The following is a 20,628-nucleotide window of genomic DNA, read 5'->3' as shown; positions in this document are numbered from 1 at the left end:
GAATTATATCTCGAGTTTTAAAATATCTTTTAAGCTTTGGACAGGAGACTTTTTGTTGTAGGATATTTTGGGTGTTTTTTTGTTGTTGTTGCGAATTTGGGTTTTGGAATTTTCGCAGCCCATTGTCTATTTTTACTTGTTATTATATTTTTGTTTGTGCGACAAAGTAACCACAACACACTTTATCAATAGATCATACTATCTTTGTTTTAGTCTGCAGATGTGGGGCTAATTGATTACTTGCGGGGTTAATTGTAGTTGTGGGGCTAATTTATTATTGTGGGACTTAGCTCTCTTTTATCCCAGTTTTTGACTGTTCAAAATTTTGCCAATGTACCATTTTTTAACAATCCAACAGTTAAAACTTGAATTGTAGAAAGCAATACAGATTGTGATTCCAGATATGTTGCTTCACCTGGCTTTAATGTTAATTCCTTACTGCTCTGAGGTGCTTACTTATTCTTTTAGTTTTTATCTTGAAAGAGAAAACTCGTGCAACCCTTGTTCAAAAAAAGTCATACGATTTTGAACTTCGTTATACTTTTGAAGTAAGACTTCATAGCAAGAAGCAAAACCACCTAAGTCGCATTTTGACTAAACTCAGCTGTTGATAGCAACAGACACGACGTGCAAGACGGTGAAGTTCTTACAATCAAATTCCGCTTTTAATTACAATCTCAATTTAAATGATATAAAGTCTAAACCGCTTTTCAGTAAACTCCAAGATATAAAATCCTGGAAGTTAGGATCCCTTATGATACCTTTTTAAGGTTCCTTAACATTGTGGTGAGATATGAAGCCACACCTTTGTTTCTTTCTTAATACAGAGAACATTGTTTTAAACAACATGTTTCAAAATACAGGAAACACCTTACAATGGAATTGGAAAAATGGGAACAGGCTGGCTTTTTTGCTTCTTATGCTAATAGGTCCATAAACACCAGGACTGGCCGTGACACTGTTACTTGGGGCCGATTCACTAAGGCAATGCTGCCAACCCACTACTACTTTGGTCATCATGAGCAGAAAAGCAAGAGTTCAGAGTTGTATTGAATGATATCGTGATTTTGATTTGAAGCAGAGATGCTTGAGCAACGCTTTCAAAAGCTCATCTGTTCTCAACTTGCAATGTCGTTCCCTTAGATCCAAACATTGGACTGAGGGAGACTGTTTTATTGACTGCACAATATTGACAAGCATAGACGTTGCGCAGCGACATGCTTGTTATTGTATCATTATTCAATATTTGATACCACAGAGAGTATAAAGCTTTTTCTTCCAAAAAAAAAGAAGAAATCCAGTTAGTCGAAAAACCTCGGGTGCAAACCTCAACCATTATAATGCACAGGATCTATGATATTATAGCGGAGAAAATTTTCTGGCCAATTTGGTTTTTATTACAAAAATTCATTAATCACTATGATGATGTATCACTATTTAAAAAATGAAAGAAAAAAAAAAAATAAAACCTATAATAATCAGCTCCACCAACTATCCGAATTAAATCCAAGACTTATGAGTGCCCCATCAGCAGCTGTGCTGGAGTTATCGAAGGGCCCACCGATGTCCCCATCTACTTTTGAATCGTCAGTACCGTCTTCTGTTAATTGAGAAAAAGAATTTGTATAAAGATTATGTTCCTGATCCTCTAGTCTACTATCTTTACAATACTCTAGTCTCAATAAAGCAGGCAGAGGTTCTATATCTGTCTTTTGTGATTTTTCAATATTCACAAATGTGTTGTTGTCTTTAACAACCTTTATATTTGACAGCATATTTGTCTTATTGAGATCTTCAGCATCTTCATGACTATATTTTTCACTTTTTACATCAATGTTATTCTGATTGTTAGGACTTTTGAAAGCGGAAGAGTCGTTTTTAGATGAATTTGGAGCACTAATTGGGCTGTTTCTATAACTTGGCACTGAATGCGGATTTTGATAGTCTGATACTGGTGATACTACTTCACCAGCTTCACTAGCTACTTGATCAACGATGTCATCTACTTGTCTCAATGCAACTGTATCAATTTGCAGATCATTAATGGAGAGGCTTTCTTTGCGTTCCCTGAATAGATCGAACATAGAATCATGGGTAGCCTTTCCAGACTCAGAATTACGGTCCAACTTGAAGTAGCTCACATCCTCGTCATTATCTTTTACTTCTTTCTGGTCGGAAATAAAGAGATTCGAAATGGAACCGTCACTTTCATTGTCAATATCATCCACTTTTCCGCTTTGGGGCTCGGAAGCTTCCTCATTACTTTGCTGATCCTCATCCCTATCAGCCAATGACTCGCTTACTTCTACTGTCTGCAAACTTGGATGCTCATCATACTCATTTACTTCACGGTGTTTTGAAGGTCTCTTTTTATTCCCATCCTTCAAATAATATATAGAGTCGTCTAGCTGACAACACTGTCGTATAATTTCACTGGTAACCTGTAATATGATGAAAATTATAAAAGTAAATCGTAAATATACCTGTACACAGGGAGAAGATGGGTTGTAACAGGCCCGGATCGAACAGGTGCGGTGCACGATTGTATTTTTTTTGGCCGGGTCCTCTATATATTAAATATTCGAATAAAATATACCTGCATAGTAGTTTACGTACGTAAACTTGTGCGTAGTCCAAAATATCTCTAATGTAAGAATATCCCGATTAAATTCAATAAATTTGACATGAACTTTTACGAATATCAGTTTTCTATATTAAAAAGTATATGTTATATAATAATAAAATTATATAAATAATAAATATAAAATTATATATTATATAATTATATAATAATAAACAAATAAATAAATCTCATCCAGCAATGCAAATTTAAAAGAAATATATTTTCAATTGTTTGAATAATTCATAAGTTATCCATTATCGTAAAAACTTGCTTTAAATTTGAAAACCGTAGCGCGGGGCCCGATTGGGCACAATCAACCTTTATCTGGCTCTGGGTATAAAATTAGCTGAATTTGTTTTGAAGTTACAGAATAACCCATGAATTAAAATATATACACAAATACAAACTATAATAGAAGAAAAAATATGCAAACTGGTGAAATGCTAGAAAAAAAAGAGAGAAAAAAGGAAAAGAGCCACCAGGTAGCAGGGAATAATGCTGGATTTGCACAGGGAAGGAAAATTAATTTTGAAAACTCCGAAATAAATCTTAGGAGACCTTTTCTGGTGCTGTGGAAAAACAGCCCATGAAACTGGCAAAAACCCAAATCGTCTGAAGGTCAATATAGTTTAATATATCTATGGAACAAATACATGTCTTATTGTACTTTCATGGAGGAAAGGCTGGGAATTCAAGGTTGAGATGAGACGGTTAAGCAATATAGATTTGACCAATCTTCTAGCTTAGCTAAATTTCTAATGCTTTAGTGCTATACAGTGTGTGCCAACTGTCTTTTTTCTCTATTTTTTTTTTTTTTTTTACAGCGACAGACTTCGATATAGTCCCCCTATGTATGGAGGCACAAAGGAGAGCAAAAAATAATTAGCCATACCGGCCTGTCCTTAGCTTTCGACCCGTCTAAATACTCGCCAACTTGTCTCCATCTCTAACAGCCTGAAAAGGGCTATTATAGGTCTTCCTGAATTTCGAAGACCAGGGGTACTCAACACCATACGTCGTGAGACATCCTTCCATCCGTACCACATATCCCCAATACATTCGTCGCCACTTTATAATGCCATTGATAATAAGCCTATGATTTATGACCCTGCCAGAGCCATGTTTTATCCTTCACTCTAGGTTCAAACAGAAAATAAATACACTCGCATAGGCAACTAATGTGAACTGCATCATTAAGCAATTTTAGTTGCCACTATGTTCGCAGAGGTTTGTCTCTTCCATTCTGTTGCTTCTCTTTAGAAATATAAGTTTTATTGCTTCTTTTGTTTGTTCTTGGTTGCTTCTCTTTCATTCTGTTGCTTCTCTTTCATTAATTAACATGGTAGTGTACAGATGCTGTGGTTTTGAAAAAAAAAAAAAAAATCCAAATTACCTGATAAAAATTAAATTTGTCAACTCAATAAAATACTTTAAAAAGAAACTAAAATCTCTGAATTCCGCAATTAAAATGTTACAAGAATATAGAAATACTTCTGTCTGAGCATTTTTGAGAACCAAGAGTTAAATTCAGGTTTTCCCAATTTCAGAATAGAACAAAAAGTCCAAAAATACGAACCTGTAATTAAAGAGTTAGAAAATTTTATAGATGCCAACTTGTGGCAAACACTCTGCCATTAAAAAAAGTACCATTGTATGTACAGGGCGTCTAATTTATCTTGAAAATTCTAAGCATATATGCTCCAGTCAAAGAGTTAAAAGACAAAAATGTTACGGTAAACATTCTGCCTTTTTAAGAGCTTTTAAACTGTGAAACTCGCTTGTAAATTTCGAATATCCTTAAATTTTGATTGGGTTTAGAAAAATATCTAAAGACAAAATATGCCTCATTAGCAGGGTTCGGACTCGTCTATAAATTGCTATATTTTAATGCACTCCTATGAAATGCTTATATTTTGGCTCATGATTTGCAATTTTCACTGGTCGTTAAGTAAGCCAAGATGTGCTTTTCTTTGCTTTTGACTCGGCTTGTGGACTGTGCTGTCTTTCGGTGTAGATCGATAATTAGTTACAACTGTTGAGCTATTTGAACTTAACTAATGCTTTGTGTTGGGCTTAGTAAGCTGTTTCTGCCTGGGATATGCTGTTGTGTTGACTTAGTAGCTTATGTTTTGTTTTTTGTCATGTTGGGCCTGTCCGAAATGAGCGAAGATTAGTATATAGGCTAGCAGTCTCTACTTAATGAGACTGGAGTTCTTTCTGGCGACTTATGCGTTTCCTGGCTGAACGAACGCTATACGGCCCAGTTTCCGACATATCCACATTTTTTCTTTTTATGGCCTTTTAATCGCGGGATGCTATTTTGCAGGTGATGTTTGGTAATTAAGTATGGGGCCAACCAAGTTTAATAGCTCATGGCTTGCTAAGACGGATTGCAGCAGTAGAAAGATTGGTGAACGGTATAAGACTGGGAACGACCAGTACTCGTACTGTTGCAAACTCTGCTTGAAAAATCTTGGTTGCACAGCTATAGTTGCTCAGCTAAATCAATATTTGCGATCTGCAGAACATAAAACCGTAGTTACTGCTCAACTACATTCATTACAGCTTCACCTGACCGGACAATCTCGAGTTGATGAAGCAACCAAGGATAAACCATTAATTGGTCAAACATGTTTTGTGAGCGGGATGCCGCTTATAAAGCTGAGTTAATATGGGCACTTTAGACGGTACAGAGTTCCATGTCTTCTAACTCTTCAGACCATATTGTCGCAACCTTCCATGCGATGTTCCCCGACGGAATGTCCCTATGTGTGAAGAAACTAACGTATCTGATTACCGATGCGCTGCATCCTTACTGTAAGCAAATGCTTGTGAAGGACATTCAGTTGTATTTTGTACTAGAATATGACGAGACAACCAACAACGCTGGTATGAGAGAGTTACAGATACGTGTTCGATATTGGTCTTCATACGGAAACGAAATCCAGAGCAGACATTTATGCACAAGTTTTATGGGCCACGCGACAAGTGTGAACTGTATAGGAAGATTATGTTAGCCACTAAGCAGAATCAGCTGCCATTCGAAAAACTGATAACGCTTGGAAATGACGGACCAAGCGTCAACAAAAGCGTTTGGAACAAGTTCAATGCCGAAAAAAAGAAAGTGACGGGAAAGAGAATGCTGAATATTGGTACTTGCAACATCCATATAATCCATAACGCTCTCTTGAAAGGTCTTCCGGTGCTCGGAGAAGAAAGTTCCGACTTTGTTATTCTTGTGCATTTATTTTTTGACGGTTGGCCTGCATGTTGTGAAGACTATCGAAATTGTCAAAAGAAAGTGGGAGTGCCAGGAAATGCTTTCATAAAGCATGTCCCAAGCCGCTGGCTGACGATCGGACCTGCCCTTGCTAGAATCATGCAGCAGTGGCCGGCAATCTTAGAGTACTTCCTGAACTTCGTGCCAAGAGAGACAAAACTTTAGAATATTCTGTCCACTCCCGAATTTCAGAAGATTGTGGCTTATATCAAAAGTGCGACGATGAAGGCCGAACTCGAGTTTGTTCTAGCCTCAGCAGAACTATTCATGAGTTTCACCCAACTGTTCCAGAAAGAAGAACTTCTCATTCATGTTCTGCACTCAGAAATCAAAAGACTAGTTGTGACGCTTTGCGGACGGGTCTTTACTCCAGGTTTCGTCACCGAGACTGAAAATTTCTCACTAGAAATGTTGAACCATGCTGAAAAATATGCAGAAAAGCCCATAGTTTCAGAAAATGTGGAACGAGCTTTCAGTGAGAAAGCAACTTTGAAAGACAAGGCCATTTTCTATGTCAATGTGCGAAAATATTTTATTGCGGGTATTCGCCATATTTTGAACAAATGTCCTCTGGAAAAGGATAGTTTTCTAGAGGCTTTACGTTGTTTGAGTCCGACCAACATTAAGTATTCAAGAAGCGTTGTATTTTGAACAAATGTCCTCTGGAAAAGGATAATTTTCTAGAGGCTTTACGTTGTTTGAGTCCGACCAACATGAAGTATTCAAGAAGCGTTGCAGACATAGTGGTTGTGGCACGTGAGATTGCGATTGGAGTAAGCTCAGACATCACCAGGCTTTTGCGAACGGAAACTGGACCCCATGAGGACATTATTCGGATCGATAATTTTTGGAGCCCTTATTTTGGACTGGTGAATGAGCGCGGGGACAGCAAGTACCCGGAACTTACCAAGCTTATCAAAGCGTTGCTGACGTTGTCGCATGGCAGCGCGGATGTTCAGCGTGGGTTCTCGCGTTCTGATAGGATTCTCGGTGAAGACCAGGCGTTAATGTCTGAACGCGTTTTGGATGTGAGACTCATGGCATATGACACGTTGAGGCTTTATGGAGGAAAATCAGAACGGTTTGTTATTACAAAAGACCTATTGAATCTTGCACGTTCCGCATGGTCTCGGTATCAACAATATCTGGATGAAAAGAAAAAAGAAGACCTATCCGAGAAGAAGAAAGCAGCTTTCGAAGAGGACAACAAGCGGAAGTTGCAGGAGTTCCACGACAAACAGAAAGAAACAGAAGACCTAGAAAGCAAAAGTAAAACAACTTCCAGCATCAGAGCAAGAAAAGAGAACAGGAGCAGATACTCTACTTCAGGAAGCGACCGACAGAATGAGGAAGGCTGCCGAGTCCAAGAGTTCCATATACATTGCCCTAGTTGTTTCTTTGCTCGAAGGAGCTGTGAAGTCCAGAACAAGTGAAAGATGGTGAAATCTGCGAGAATGGAGCAGTCTCTTTCAAAGAGAAAAACTGACCTCATATCGAAATTGATGCCCAAGAAGCAGCAAGAGTGATTCCAAGTATTTTACCTGTATCACTCAATCATTGGCACAGTATGTGTATCTAATTTTTACTTTTTTTTTACTATTTGTACAGTTTGTATTTGGAAAAAAAAACAAAAAAAAACCCGCAGAAACTCGGGAAATGACGAACTTATGTCACCAGGCATCCCACGCCATCTACTACTAGATCCGATCCCGAGGACTTCCCAATTTTATATTTGGGCCCGGGAAATCCTATAAAAATAGGAGATAGCCTATAATTTGAAACGAACCGACCTGTCTGAATCGTGCATTAGCATCTAAATATAAAGATCATGATAGGGGAAACATCTGAATTTTGAATGGGTCACCCGCTCTAATTTGTCAAAAAAAGACTCGCCGTTAAATTCTTGTTTTTTTTTTCTCTCTCGATAATTAGAACATATCCATGAAGAATACTTCTAGGAAGTTGTTGATCGTAAAAACTTACGACGTATTTTCTGGAAGATTTTGTCTTTGATTCTTAAGTGTTATTATGTAGCCTCCATGGGCACCCATAAGGGAGGGGGGGGCGCCCCCTCTAGCTGAATGATGTTGCCTTATTTTTATATTTTTGTTCTGAGATTTCTATTATATAACATTAACAGTGCCAATTAGACGAGGTTTGCCCCCCCCCCCCTGGAATTCAGCTTATGGGCGCCCATGATGTCCTTTATTCATCTTAATAAACTATCTATATGGCCATTTTCCACCCTTAGAAGGGGATTAATGCCTGTAGACTTGGCCAGTTATCGTCACCATTTTTTTATTATTATTAAAAAATACTTAAACTAGTTGTGACTCTTCATTTGGATTATTGTAGTTGATTTTTTCCTTTGTAATAATAAAAAAGACTATTACTACACGGAAAAAGTATCTAAGGAAAATCTCACCTGGGAAAGGAAGCAAAATTAAAGAAAATGATGTAAAAGAGAATAAATAAAATTGAATAAGAAAATAATTAAAATTAAGGGCTGTTCCAGCACTTAAATCAACTATAAATTTCTATATTATCAGAAATGTCGCCGTGGAAATCAAGTAAATTTAAAGAAGATTTTAAATCCAATTCTTTAAGACAACTTTAAATTCATTCAAACTGAAGTCAATCCTAAATAAGTCTTATTTTTACTGCCTTTCAAGTGTCTGTAACTTTTGATTGTTTTTTTTAACCATTATTAGAAAACTCTGCTTTATTTTCTAAGGATAATTCAAATATAAAATATTTATTGTGGTTGTCATCTGAAATTTCAAATTTGTCCCTAAAGCTAATACCACTAAACTTCTCCCTTAGCGCACCTCTTCAACTTCCCCCTAAATTTATGATTTCTGATTTGATTTAAAGTACAAACAGTGTTATCAGCTTTTCTACAATTGATGAGAAGAACCATGTTGAACGACAATTCAGCATTTTTTTTTGTACAAGGAAAAAGTGTTTGGATTGTGTTTAACATGAATAGAACAGAAACTTTAAAGCAGTCGTTTTTTCGGTTTTATAGATTTTATTCTTTTGTCCTCTTAAGGAAATAGAGTCAAAGAACTACTTTTTTCTTTCTGGCAGTTCTCCTTTTCTTAATAAAGAGTCCGCAACATCCAAAAGTCCTTGTGAACATTTTCAAGGACATCTAGGAGGAAGGTTCTGTCTCTCTAAATAGAGAAAAATACCAGTACCTTTATTCTTTCATGATCTGGAAGTTCTTCCTCACTTAGCAAGGAATCAATGAAATCCCTCAAGTCATTAAGCAGTTTTTCAACTTCAATCAACACAAATGGCACAACACTTCCGTTATGGCCTTCTAAAATTCTCTTCGCCTTTGCACAAGATACAAGATGCTGAAATGGTTCAATTTCCACAAGACGAGGGATTAGAGTCATATAGGCGTCAAAAGTAGTGAGTGGAGTAGCCGCCTTAAAAAAGAAAGTAATTTAAAAATATAAAAAAAGTTACACAAGATAAACGAAAACTGTTGTTCGAGAGACACCGCTTACTTCCCAATAAAAATTTAAAATTATTGGATATCACTACCAAATAGCAGCTTAAAACGAGCATTTAAAACTGTTATGCACAGTATAAAGCCACAAAAAAGAATAAAAACGAAATAACCAAACAAAAAGTACATAGAAATGTGAAAATAGAAAATGAACCGTTTAAAAAGCCTTGTATCTAATAAAATAATTGTCGAAGTTCGTCTGTCTGTAACTTGATATAATTAAACTTTTATTAGAGAGCCACAGGTTCAAAGAAAAGTAAAGAACTCCATTAAACAAAAAATTAGCAAAAATAAAATTAAATAATCTACCAAGCGTGAAACTACCACAAATCAGCATCGATAAATAAATGAAACCCAAAACGAACAGAAATTACAATAAATAACCGAATCAAACTCAAAACGAGCAGAAATTAACATAAGTTTGGCTCAAAACCCCTATCCCTTCCCAAGGCCAGAACATAATTTGCACTTTAATGACAAAAATATAAATGTTTTTACTTTTATAACTTAAAAAAATCAAATAATATTAACATTATGATTGCTAAATATCCGTATATGTATATTAAACTGACAATGCATATTCATTTTTATTTTTTTCAGTAAAGTGCAAATTATGTTCTGGCCTTGGGAAGGTATAGGGGTTCGAGCCCAACTTATGTTAATTTCTGCTCAATTGAGTTTGACTCGGTTATTTATTGTAATTTCTGTTCGTTTTGGGTTTCATTTATTTATCGACGCTGATTTGTGGTAGTTTCACGCTCGGTAGAGTATTTTATTTTATTTTTGCTCATTTTTTGTTTAATGGATTTATTTACCTTTCTTCGAGAAACTTATTTTGTGGAAAAAGTTTTTTTAATTAATTTCTGTTCGTTTTATATTGACATAGTCTTTTCAGGGAAAAAGAAAATAATACTTTAAATCTTTTCGTTTTTTAAAGAATTTATAGTTTGACCTGCTATTTGTATGCTGGAGAAAAATTTTCAGCAATTTTTAACAACATATACCCTCTTAAAAATCTGGATACAAATAGTAGTGTTTAATTTAGTCTCATACCTCCTCTAGTTGACCTGAAATCGAAAACTTGATACATTCGGAAAAAAAAAACTGTTTACTATCTTTGTTAGCTTAAATACACTTACGCTATTTTGATTTGGTTAAATTTTAAGACCAGAAGCAGCCCCGAAAGTTTGAACGTAATACCCTCAGTCGTTCTTGGGATACTGCTGATATGCCTTACTGGGAATTAGCATTAACACAGTGCATTTTTATTTAATCTTATTAAATTAGTTTTAGTTTTTAAACATAAAGTCAAATGGGAGCGTGGGCGTGGGAGGGGGATTACTTTCCCTCCAATCACTTTCGACTATTAAAAAAGGCATCAGCCCTTTCTATTTTTAATTAAATGAGCCCTTTTCGAAGTTCCTACGACAACTCCTTCGGTACAAAGTGCCCTGGTCTAAACAACAACAAAGAAATAATACATTATACCGACATCGATCTTTGCTATAAAAACGCGAAACCTTCTAATCACTTTCGATTATTAAAAAGGGTACTAGGGCTTTCGATTTCCAATCGAATGAGCCCTTTTTGAGTTTCTACGAAAACACGTCCTATAAACACCTTATATGCCCCCAGGGCATAAATTACAACCCATACCCCAAGGGTTGTGAGGGTGGTTTTCATCCTCTAAGACCTAATTTCCAGAACTTTCAACTACGTTAAACGAAATGGCTATCTAAAACTTTTGATTGGATGTGTCTGGGAAAATCACTTTCAACTATTAAAAAAGGTACTAGCCCTTTTGAAGTTTCTACGACAACGTTTTCAATAAAAACCTTATATGCCCCCAGAGGATAGCTTACAACCCTCGCCCTGAGGGCTGGGGGGGGGGGGTTGTCATCCTCAAAGACCTAATTTCCAGAACTTTCTACTACGTTGAACAAAATAGCTATCTCCAAAATTTGATTGGCGGTTTTCGGGGAACGGGTGGGCATGAGAGGGGGTTTAGTTAAAGTCCAATCCTTTACGGCTATTGAAAAGGATCCGTTCCCTCTCCATTTCCGCCGAGCCTGGTTCACTGTGTTGATTCCATGGAAAAAATGTTCTTGAAAACCTCGAATGCCCCCGGGGTGTAGTTTTCACCCGTTACTCTTGTGACTCCGGGTAGTTGTTTCTTCCTAAATACCTAACTGCCAGAACTTTTCCAACAACTTTCTATATAAACCTTATAATTTCCAGAACTTTCGACTACGTTGAACAAAATGGATATCTCAAAATTTTGATTGGATGTGTTTGGGGAAATGGTGGGCGTGAGAGGGGGTTTAGTTGCCCTTCAATCACTTTCGACTATTAAAAGGGCACTAGCCCTTTCAATTTTCAATTGTATGAGCCCTTTTTGATGTTTTTACAACATTAATTTCTATAAAAACCTTACATGCTCTCAAGGCAGAACTTAAACTCCTTACCCAGTGGGTTGTGGGGGGGGGGATGGGTTGTCATCTTAAAGGAACCAATTTCCAAAACTTTCATCTACGTTGAATAAAATGGCTATTTCAAAGATTTGGTTAAATGTGTTTGTTGAAATGGTGGGCGTGTAAGGGGGGTTAGGTGCCCTCAAATCAGTTTTGACTATTAAAAAGTGCACCACACCTTTGAATTTCCAATCGAATGAGCCGCTTTTCAAGTTTCTACGACAAAGATTTCAATAAAAACCTTATATGCCCCCAGGGCATAACTTATAACCCTTGCCCTGAAGACTGTGGGGGGAGTGTCCAGACTGTCCAGCTCAAAGGTATAATTTCCTGAACCTTAAACTGCGAGGAAAAAAATGGCTATCTAAAAATTTTTATTGGATATGTTTCGGGAAATGGTGGGTGTGGAAGGGGCGTTAGTTGCCTTCCAATCACTATCGACTATTAAAAAGGGCTAGCCATTTCAATTTCCAATCGAATGAGGCCTTTTTGAAGTTCATATGACAACATGTTCTACAAAAGTGATATATGCCCCCAGAACATAACTTACAACCCTTATCCTGTGAACTCCTAGGGATCGTCCTCCTCAAAAACACAATTTCTCTCTGGAAATCAACAACACTGAATAAAATGGCTATCACCAAGTTTTTATTGGATGTGTTTTGGGAAAAGGTGGGCGAGAAAGGGGGCTAGTTGCCCTCAAATTACTTTCAACTATTAATAAGGGTACTAGACCTTTGAGTTTCCTATTGAATGAGCCCTTTTTCAAGTTTCTAGAACAACTATTTCAATAACAACTTATCTTCCCCCAGGGCATAACTTGAAACCTTTTCCCTGACGACTGGGGGGGGGGGGAGTGTCCTGCTCAAAGGTATAATTTCCTGAACTTTAACTGCGTGGAGGCTATCTCAAAATTTGATTGGATGTGTTTGGGGAAATGGTGGGCGTGGAAGGGGTATTAGTTGCCTTCCAATTACTTTCGACTATTAAAAAGGATACTAGCCATTTCAATTTCTAATTGAATGAGCTTTTTTTAAAGTTTCTACGACAACACGTTCAACCAAAAATTTAGATGCCCCCATGGAATGACTTACAACCCTTTCTGTGGCTGATGTGAGGGGGTTGTTATTTTCAAAGACCTATTTCCCAGACTATGAGCTTATGTCGAATAAAATGGCTAAATCAAAATAGTTCCTAAGTGCGTTTGGGGAAAAGGTTAGTTTGAGAGGGGGGTTAGAAGCTTTCAAATTACTTTTGACTATTAAAAGGCACCAGCCCTTTGACTTTCCAATCGAATGAGCCTTTTTGAAGTTTTTACGACAACTTCTATAAAAACCTTATATTCCCCCAGGGCATAACTTACAACCCTTGCGCTGAAGGCTGTGGGGGAGTGTCCTCCTCAAAGGAAATTTCTGTGAAGGAAATTAACTACGCTGAACAAAATCTCAAAATTTTGGTTGGATGTGTTTGGGGGAATTATGGGCGTAGGGAGGTGGGAGGCTAGTTGCCCTCTAATCACTTTCGACTATTAAAAAGGGCACTATCGCTTTGAATTTCTAATCAAATGAGCCTTTTTTGAAGTTTCTGCGACAACACCTTCTATAAAACCTTATATGCCCCCAGGGCATAACTCGAAACCCTTGCCCCGGGGGTTGTGGGGGAGTGTCCTCCTCAAAAGAATATTTTCTATCTGAAAATCAACTACGCTGAACAAAATGGCTATCTAAAAATTTTGATTGGGTGTGTTTGGGGGAATGATGGGCGTTGGGAGGGGGGGGGGCTAGTTGCCCTCCGATCACTTTCGACTATTAAAAAGGGCACTAGCCTTTTGAATTTCCAATCAAATAAGCCTTTTTTGAAGTTTCTACGACAACACCTTCTATAAAAATCTTATATGCCCCCAGGGCATAATTTAAAGCCCTTGCCCCGAGGGCTGTGGGGGTGTGTCCTCCTCAAAAACATATTTTCTCTAAGGAAATCAACTACGCTGAACAAAATGGCTATCTCAAAATTTTGAGTGGATGTAGGGGTGGCAATGATGTACATGGGGGTGTGGGGCTAGATGCCCTCCAATAACTTTTGACTATTAAAAAGAGCACTAGCCACTCCAATTTCCAATCGAATGAGCCCTTTTCGAAGTTTCTACGACAACTCCTTCAATACGAAGTACCCGGGTATGGAGGGAAAAAAAATTATAAAACATTGTGCCCACATCGTTCTTTACTTAGGCAGCGCTATCGCGCTGCCTATGATATCATTATGTTGGAGGAGGTAGGAGCATTTGAGCATTCTTGCAACTAAATGATCGCTGAGGCAGTTTTTATACGGTTCTCTAGCGTAACGGTTACATTTGCCTTTATACAGTAGGTTTCTGGTTCGATCCTGGATGGTATAAATTTTTGATTTTGTTATATTTTTCTTTTTACGGTAGCTACTTCTACTACTGTCAACTCACTGCAGCACCAAGCCGCCTGAGGCCAGCAAAGCTGCGCATGCTCCTCCTCTACCTCTAATCTATTCAAAGCTTTACTATTTGCTCCCTCCTAAGAAGTTCCACTTTCCTTTAACTCATCCCTTACGACCTCTTCCCACTTCATTTCGAGAATGACCTGCTTTTTGTTTGGCCCTAGATGAATGGCAAAAAGAACAGTTGTTTCAGGTTCGATCCCAAGTCCATTTTGTCAAAATTTTTCTTTTACGGTAGCTACTACTACTACTGTCAACTCACTGCGGCACCAAGCCGCCTGAGGCCAGCAGAGCTGCGCATACTCCTCCTCTACCTGTAATCTATTCAAAGCTTTATTATTTACCCCCTCCTAAGAGGTTCCGCTTTCCTTTATCTCATCCCTTATGACCTCTTACCACTTCATTCGGAGACGACCTGCTTTTTGTTTGGCCCTAGATGAATTGCAAGAAGAACAGTCGTTTCAGGTTCGATCCCAAATCGATTTTGTCAAAATTGTTCTTTTACGGTAACTACTACTACTACTACAACTAACATCTCAGTGCAGCACCAAGCTGCATGAGGCCAACACAGCTACACACGCTTCTCCTCTACCACAATCTACTCAAAGCATTACTCTTTACTCCCTCCAAAGAACTATTAATATCCTTTCAATCCTTTCTTACGGCCTCTCCCCAGCCCATTCGCGAACCTACTTTTCGTTTGGCCCCGGAAGGATGGCCAAAACGAAGAATCTTGAATAATCTGTCATCTGTAAAACGAGTCCTAGTCGTCTTAACCTTCCTTTCATTATAGCACTAGAAAGTAGGATAGAATCACACTTTCCCTACAGCTTGTTCTTTGACAAACTGTCAGTCAAAAACTATCCGTAGACAATTCCTTTGGAAAACATGTAACAAGTCTTCTCTGCCTTCTGAAGCGCCTGCGTTTCAAATCCAACCTGACCACTGTCATTACCGTAGCTTCCAATATTCAAGTCTTGGTTCGCACAATTATCTTCTTATGCTTCCAAAATTTTCTCGACTACACAAAAACACCCCGGGTCTTGGCTATTCCACTTCTTATATCTTCACTGCATTCTCTGTCTTTACTAATAATACTACCCAGGTAAGTGAAGCTATCTACTTGATCAATCTTCTCGTTACCCAATCACTACTTCGCCTTCATTTATTCCTATTCTAAGTGACTTAGTCTGCTTAACATAGTTTTCAGACCTATTTTTGCACTCTGAACTCTCAAACCTCCAAAAATCATTCTATTTTACTAACATTTTTATCTAGGAACTCAAATCATGTATAAAATCTAAGTCTAAGAGAGTTTTACCTTCCCGTTAAATTCAATTCTCTCCCATAGTGTTTGCCGTGTTCATTAGGAAAAAGTCCATCAAAACAATCATTATAAACGGGGATAGGGCAAAACCCTGCTTAACACCATTTACGGTAGAAAGTGGTAGGAAGTGACATGAACAGGTTTAGAAAGATTCGAAGGAGTGGCAGAGTGGTGAAGAAGAACTAATAGAATAGGGATGTGATACGCAAAGCATGTAATAAACCCCTTTCAGGATTTCCAAGCGACGCCAGCTACGGTGGAGGATCTCCAGCTACGGGTATAGGAAGTTTCTTAGCCACCATTTTTAAGCCTCTTTTAAGCACACTGAAATCCTATATTAAAAATTCCATAGATCTTGTTGAGAAGTTAAAAAATCAAAGTACAACATAAAATACCATTTTATCTAGTTTCGATGCAGTTTTTATGTACACTTCATGCAATGTTCATAATTGTGAGCAGGATTTACAAAGAAAATTAGACGAAAATTCAGCTTGGTCGGATTACAAAACTTTGGAAATTGATACAATAATGACCCCTGTCCGTCTTTGCAACAAATACTCCTCGTATTTTAAATTCCGAAACAAATTTTTTCTTCATATAATGGGCTTATCCATGGGCACTGTCTTGTCTCCTTATTTTGCAAACTTTTACATGGATTTCATAGAACAGTCTGCTTTGAATAGTTTCCACTTAAAACACTCCATCTGGTTTCGTTTTGTTGATGATATCGTTTCTGTTTGGGAACATGGACTAGACTCTCTAAGAGATTTTTTGGCACATTTGAATTCTTTTGATTCGAATCTCCAGTTCACAATGGAGCTCGAAGATTCAGGTAAGCTGCCTTTCTTAGATGTTTTGATTATAAAAACTAATCCTGGTCTTGAATTTTCTATATATAGAAAGCCGACTCATAATGATCGATATCTACATTTCTCTTCCCACCACCCTCCTTCTGTAAAAAGAGGGGTAATAATCTCTTTAGTCGACAGAGTTTTAAAAATTTGTTCCCGTAATCATATAAATTCTGAACTAAATTATGTCAAAGATATTCTTTTCTGCAATGGTTACCCAATCAAACTCATTGAAAATATAATAGATAGACGATTAAAAAAGATAAAATAACAAAATAGAAAGCTTGTCCCCCTTGATTCAGTTACACCGGCAATTGAGAAAAAAACTTTCATCGTTTTACCATACATCCCGAAACTTGGCGATAAACTTAGAAAAATTTTAAAAAAACATAATCTCTCTGTTTCTTTCAGAACCGAACAAAAGGTTGAAAATTTTTTTAACTCAGGAAAGGATAAAACAGACACTGTACTGGGTAGTGGTGTCTACAGAATCCCGTGTTCTTGTGGAAAATTTTACATTGGTAGAACCCATCAACAACTAGGTGAACGTTTGCATGAGCACAAAATTTCAATAGACAAGTCCCTGAGATTAAAAAATAACAATGACAACTTTGATTCGGCATTGGCTTCGCAAATTTTCGTAAACCCGACCCATCTAGTTCTGTTTGACGAGGCAACTTTAATATCAACTGTTAATGGCGTACCACAAACTTTTAAGGAGGTTATTGAGATAAAAAAATATATGAACCAAAATTTAGCAATAAATAGAGATACTGGAGATATTTCATTAAGCCCAATTTACGATAGTTTAATCTTGCAGGACTCAATCAATATTTTCACCCAAAAAAACTTAAAAGAACCTATTTGCACATCTAATGAAAACAAAAATTGTAGACCAGCCAAAGTTAATGCAAGACGAAAGATCCTTGCACAATCATCTTGGTAAATTTCATTTTCATTGATTCCAGCTTGGTTTTGTATTCAGTGTCTATTCTGTCTTTGTACAGGAAACTTCGAAAGGTTAGATTCTCGTTTTTTTTTTTCTTCTCTTTTTTGTTTAGCACTGAGGACGACTTGGCGGAGGTCCTTGTCGAAATATTTGCTTATATTTTGTCTTCTTCATGGTTCGCTGGCTGACAAAATCCTCGTTTTTTTCACCCTTTTTGATTTTATTTTTCATTTTGTTACTTTCTCTCTTCTCTGAGTTTCGTTTGTCAAAACTCGACTATTCCCTGAACTAGCAGTCCAAGACCATGTTCGATGGTAACGTAAAGTGTACGAGTTTCACTGACGCCATAAATCCTTCTTTAAATTTTTTTTCAAGTTTTCAATGGAAAGTAAAAAGGAACCACTCAAAACACTTGATCAAGGCATCATGGATTCATTGACATAGCTATCGGGTTAGTCCAGAGGACGTCTAGCCCCTATAAGAAGACAAAAGTTTGTGCATTCAGTATATTTTTACAACACCTATAACTAATCTAGAGGGGATTAGCTAACCCTACCAGGGGCATGCCCTCAGTTCCCTATTCCTGAAGGTAAAACGCTCAATCAAGTTATCACCCTTGTATCATCTATTTGTATTCTGTATTATTTTAAATATATTATTATTTATTTTATATTTATTAATAATTTTAAATAGAAGGCCCGTCTATGTTTAGTGAGAATTTATCAGGCCGTAAAAAACAGGCCCAGAAAAACCGTAAATAGCATTTAGGATAGTTTCTTCCGGGTGAATCAGAAAATAAATACGATTCCATTTTTCGGCCATTATTTTTAAGCTTTGGAAATGTCAGAATATCATCATTATATTCTGAATAAAAGTTTCAGAATATCTATCAAAAATATATCGCCGCTGTTACGGATAAAGGTCCTACCTGATATTTTGTGTAACTACCAAAAACCATTTTCTAGACTTCTAAAAGGGAGGATCAGCAAGCTAATGTAGATCCAAAGAACCGAAGCGTGATTAAACATACATTTCCTTCCTAATCTACACTTTGAGAGTAGCTCAGCAAACAGTTTTTGACAATTATTTCAAAAGTTTGAAAATACAGATACGACTGGCCTCAGAATATTTTTACAGACAGTTTAACTGGCCTTAGAATATTTTTTCAAAGCAAATAGTCAGTTTTCTCATTTCGAAGATTTCGTAAATTATGTATTTTGCAGTGTTTGCTATAATTTCTACTCAGTAAACTAGACTATTTTTTTGTCATTAATACATATTCAAGAGCTGAATATAGGCAGTAAAATCTTTTCAAAACAGGTTCACCTATTTGGCCCTATTTTCAAAAACAATTTTTTCGGGTATTTTAACAGAAAAAAATGAAAAAAAAAAACTAAAATTGCTCGTTTTTTATTTTGAAGAATATCTTATTTTATTTCGTCATTTGAAAGCAAATCCTTGGCCTCACCCTTACCTTTTCGTGAATTGGTCCCCCTCTTGGACACCCAAGCTGCCGTATACACCCTAACCCAAAAACAGATAAACTATTAAACTGCAATATCTACGGGATATGGCGTTAAGCTTATAAAAGACAAGGGGAAGCACTACTACTTACTCACCGGGCGTAATTTGTCCTAAATTAAAGGAAAACACACAAAATGGTCAATTATTATGCAACATCCTAAATATCGATGAAAAGGGCTAAAGACTTAGTAAAGGGCTAAATATTGATGTAAAAGTTTATCACTTTTGTTGAAAAAAATCAAAAGCCGATTCAAGAACTGGATATATTTTTGGACAAATACAAACAAAATTGAAAATACCATAGTTTTGTTAAAATACTAAATTTTAATGCAATTTTGGGTTTTTTATGTAGATCCAGATAATTTATTTAAATCATTTTCAGGAACGAAGAACAAGAATTTACACGTGAGATTGAAATTTCAATCTGTTACATCGAAAGACAATTTTGACTGTTTTTATTGAGGAAAATCGTTACAAAACATTTTACTCGCAAGCAAAGAAAACTTACAGTTATTAAATTATGCTTCTGTACACATATCTTCCGGTACCCATCATCCTTACGGGGTCTACCTCTTTTCCTACTCTTTGGCCGTAGGGCCTCAACAATCGGGTCTGAATCGATTTCCTCCTTATCAGACTCGAATGCCTGACGATTAGATGATGGTTTTGGAATTTGAATGATAGGTTCTCCTTGTTTTCCTTTCTGCTTTGGTAACTCATTCTTCTCCTTCATGAAAAAAAGAAATTTCTCAGCACATTAAATTGAAATAAATTTAATACACGTATACTGTTAATAACAAAGCTGATTTTTGGTACAGACAGGAATATACCCGGGAAATTTACCAAGGAAGGATAAGGGTCAAAATGAAAAAAGGAAGTGAGGGTTTACACTAATTCGAACCTGTGGAAAAAACCTCACTGACGCAAAAAAAAAAATTGCCCAAATACACATTTTAAAGTCATGAATTTGTAATTTGTCAACACTTTTTTTTAACAAAGAAAATAATCAGTTAAAATCATTACATTTCAGAATTTGTATGTAGCATTTATGAAACGTTTAAAAATTGAAATCTCTGGCAGGAGAGGCGGAATACAATCCCTTCGCCCCTCCCCTTCTTTGTACGCTATGTAAACACAAATAGGTCTACTCTAAAAACCCCTTTTGGAACATCCGGTTCGTCCTGAGCTCAGTCATGTTTGCCAGATTTGCAGTAGCCTGCTGGGTTGTAGTATATATTTATAGCTTACTCTTTGTAATTTAACTTTATTATTCCTAATTTATTATTAAAAGCATCAAATTCACAATGAAATGTAGTTAGATATAAAAATAAACTTGAAAAAAGAATTATTCATTGACGTTGAAAATATATTCTGCCAATATAGTTAGTGTTGCCAGTGCAGGACTTGTTATGTTGTTTGTGCAGTGTAACTCAATTCTCCCTAAATGCCATTTCTGAATATCACGCAACAAAAAAGCCCTGTTCTAATGATTTCTTAGACCACACTGCCTTTTCGTTCACAGAATTAAACAAATGACAATATAGTGAAAACGGGTATAATACTTGTCTAAAACGGTACACTCCTTTGTTTAAAATATTATACCCCTTTTCACTATAT

General features: G+C 36.7%; 1 protein-coding gene across 2 annotated transcripts in view; it reads right to left on the bottom strand.

The window, feature by feature from the left end:
• Positions 1-129: 129 nt before the first annotated feature.
• Positions 130-20,628, bottom strand: part of LOC148950080 (uncharacterized) — a 46,990-nt gene continuing 26,491 nt past the window's right edge. For both annotated transcript variants that reach the window (XM_089092112.1, XM_089092111.1), the window contains exons 6-8: positions 19,520-19,738; positions 9,104-9,340; positions 130-2,441 (exon numbers count right to left, since the gene is read on the bottom strand). In XM_089092112.1, coding sequence (XP_088948238.1) covers positions 1,479-2,441; positions 9,104-9,340; positions 19,520-19,738 — 1,419 coding nt within the window. In that variant the 3' untranslated portion in view covers positions 130-1,478. The remainder of the gene's footprint in view (positions 2,442-9,103; positions 9,341-19,519; positions 19,739-20,628) is intronic.

This window comes from Artemia sp. Qi Xiang Cuo, chromosome 7 (genome assembly GCF_049724085.1).
Source record: "Artemia sp. Qi Xiang Cuo chromosome 7, ASM4972408v1, whole genome shotgun sequence".
Taxonomy (NCBI): Eukaryota; Metazoa; Arthropoda; class Branchiopoda; order Anostraca; family Artemiidae; genus Artemia; species Artemia sp. Qi Xiang Cuo.
The sequence above is the reverse complement of the archived record's forward strand: the minus strand, read 5'-3'. Positions and strand labels throughout refer to the sequence as shown.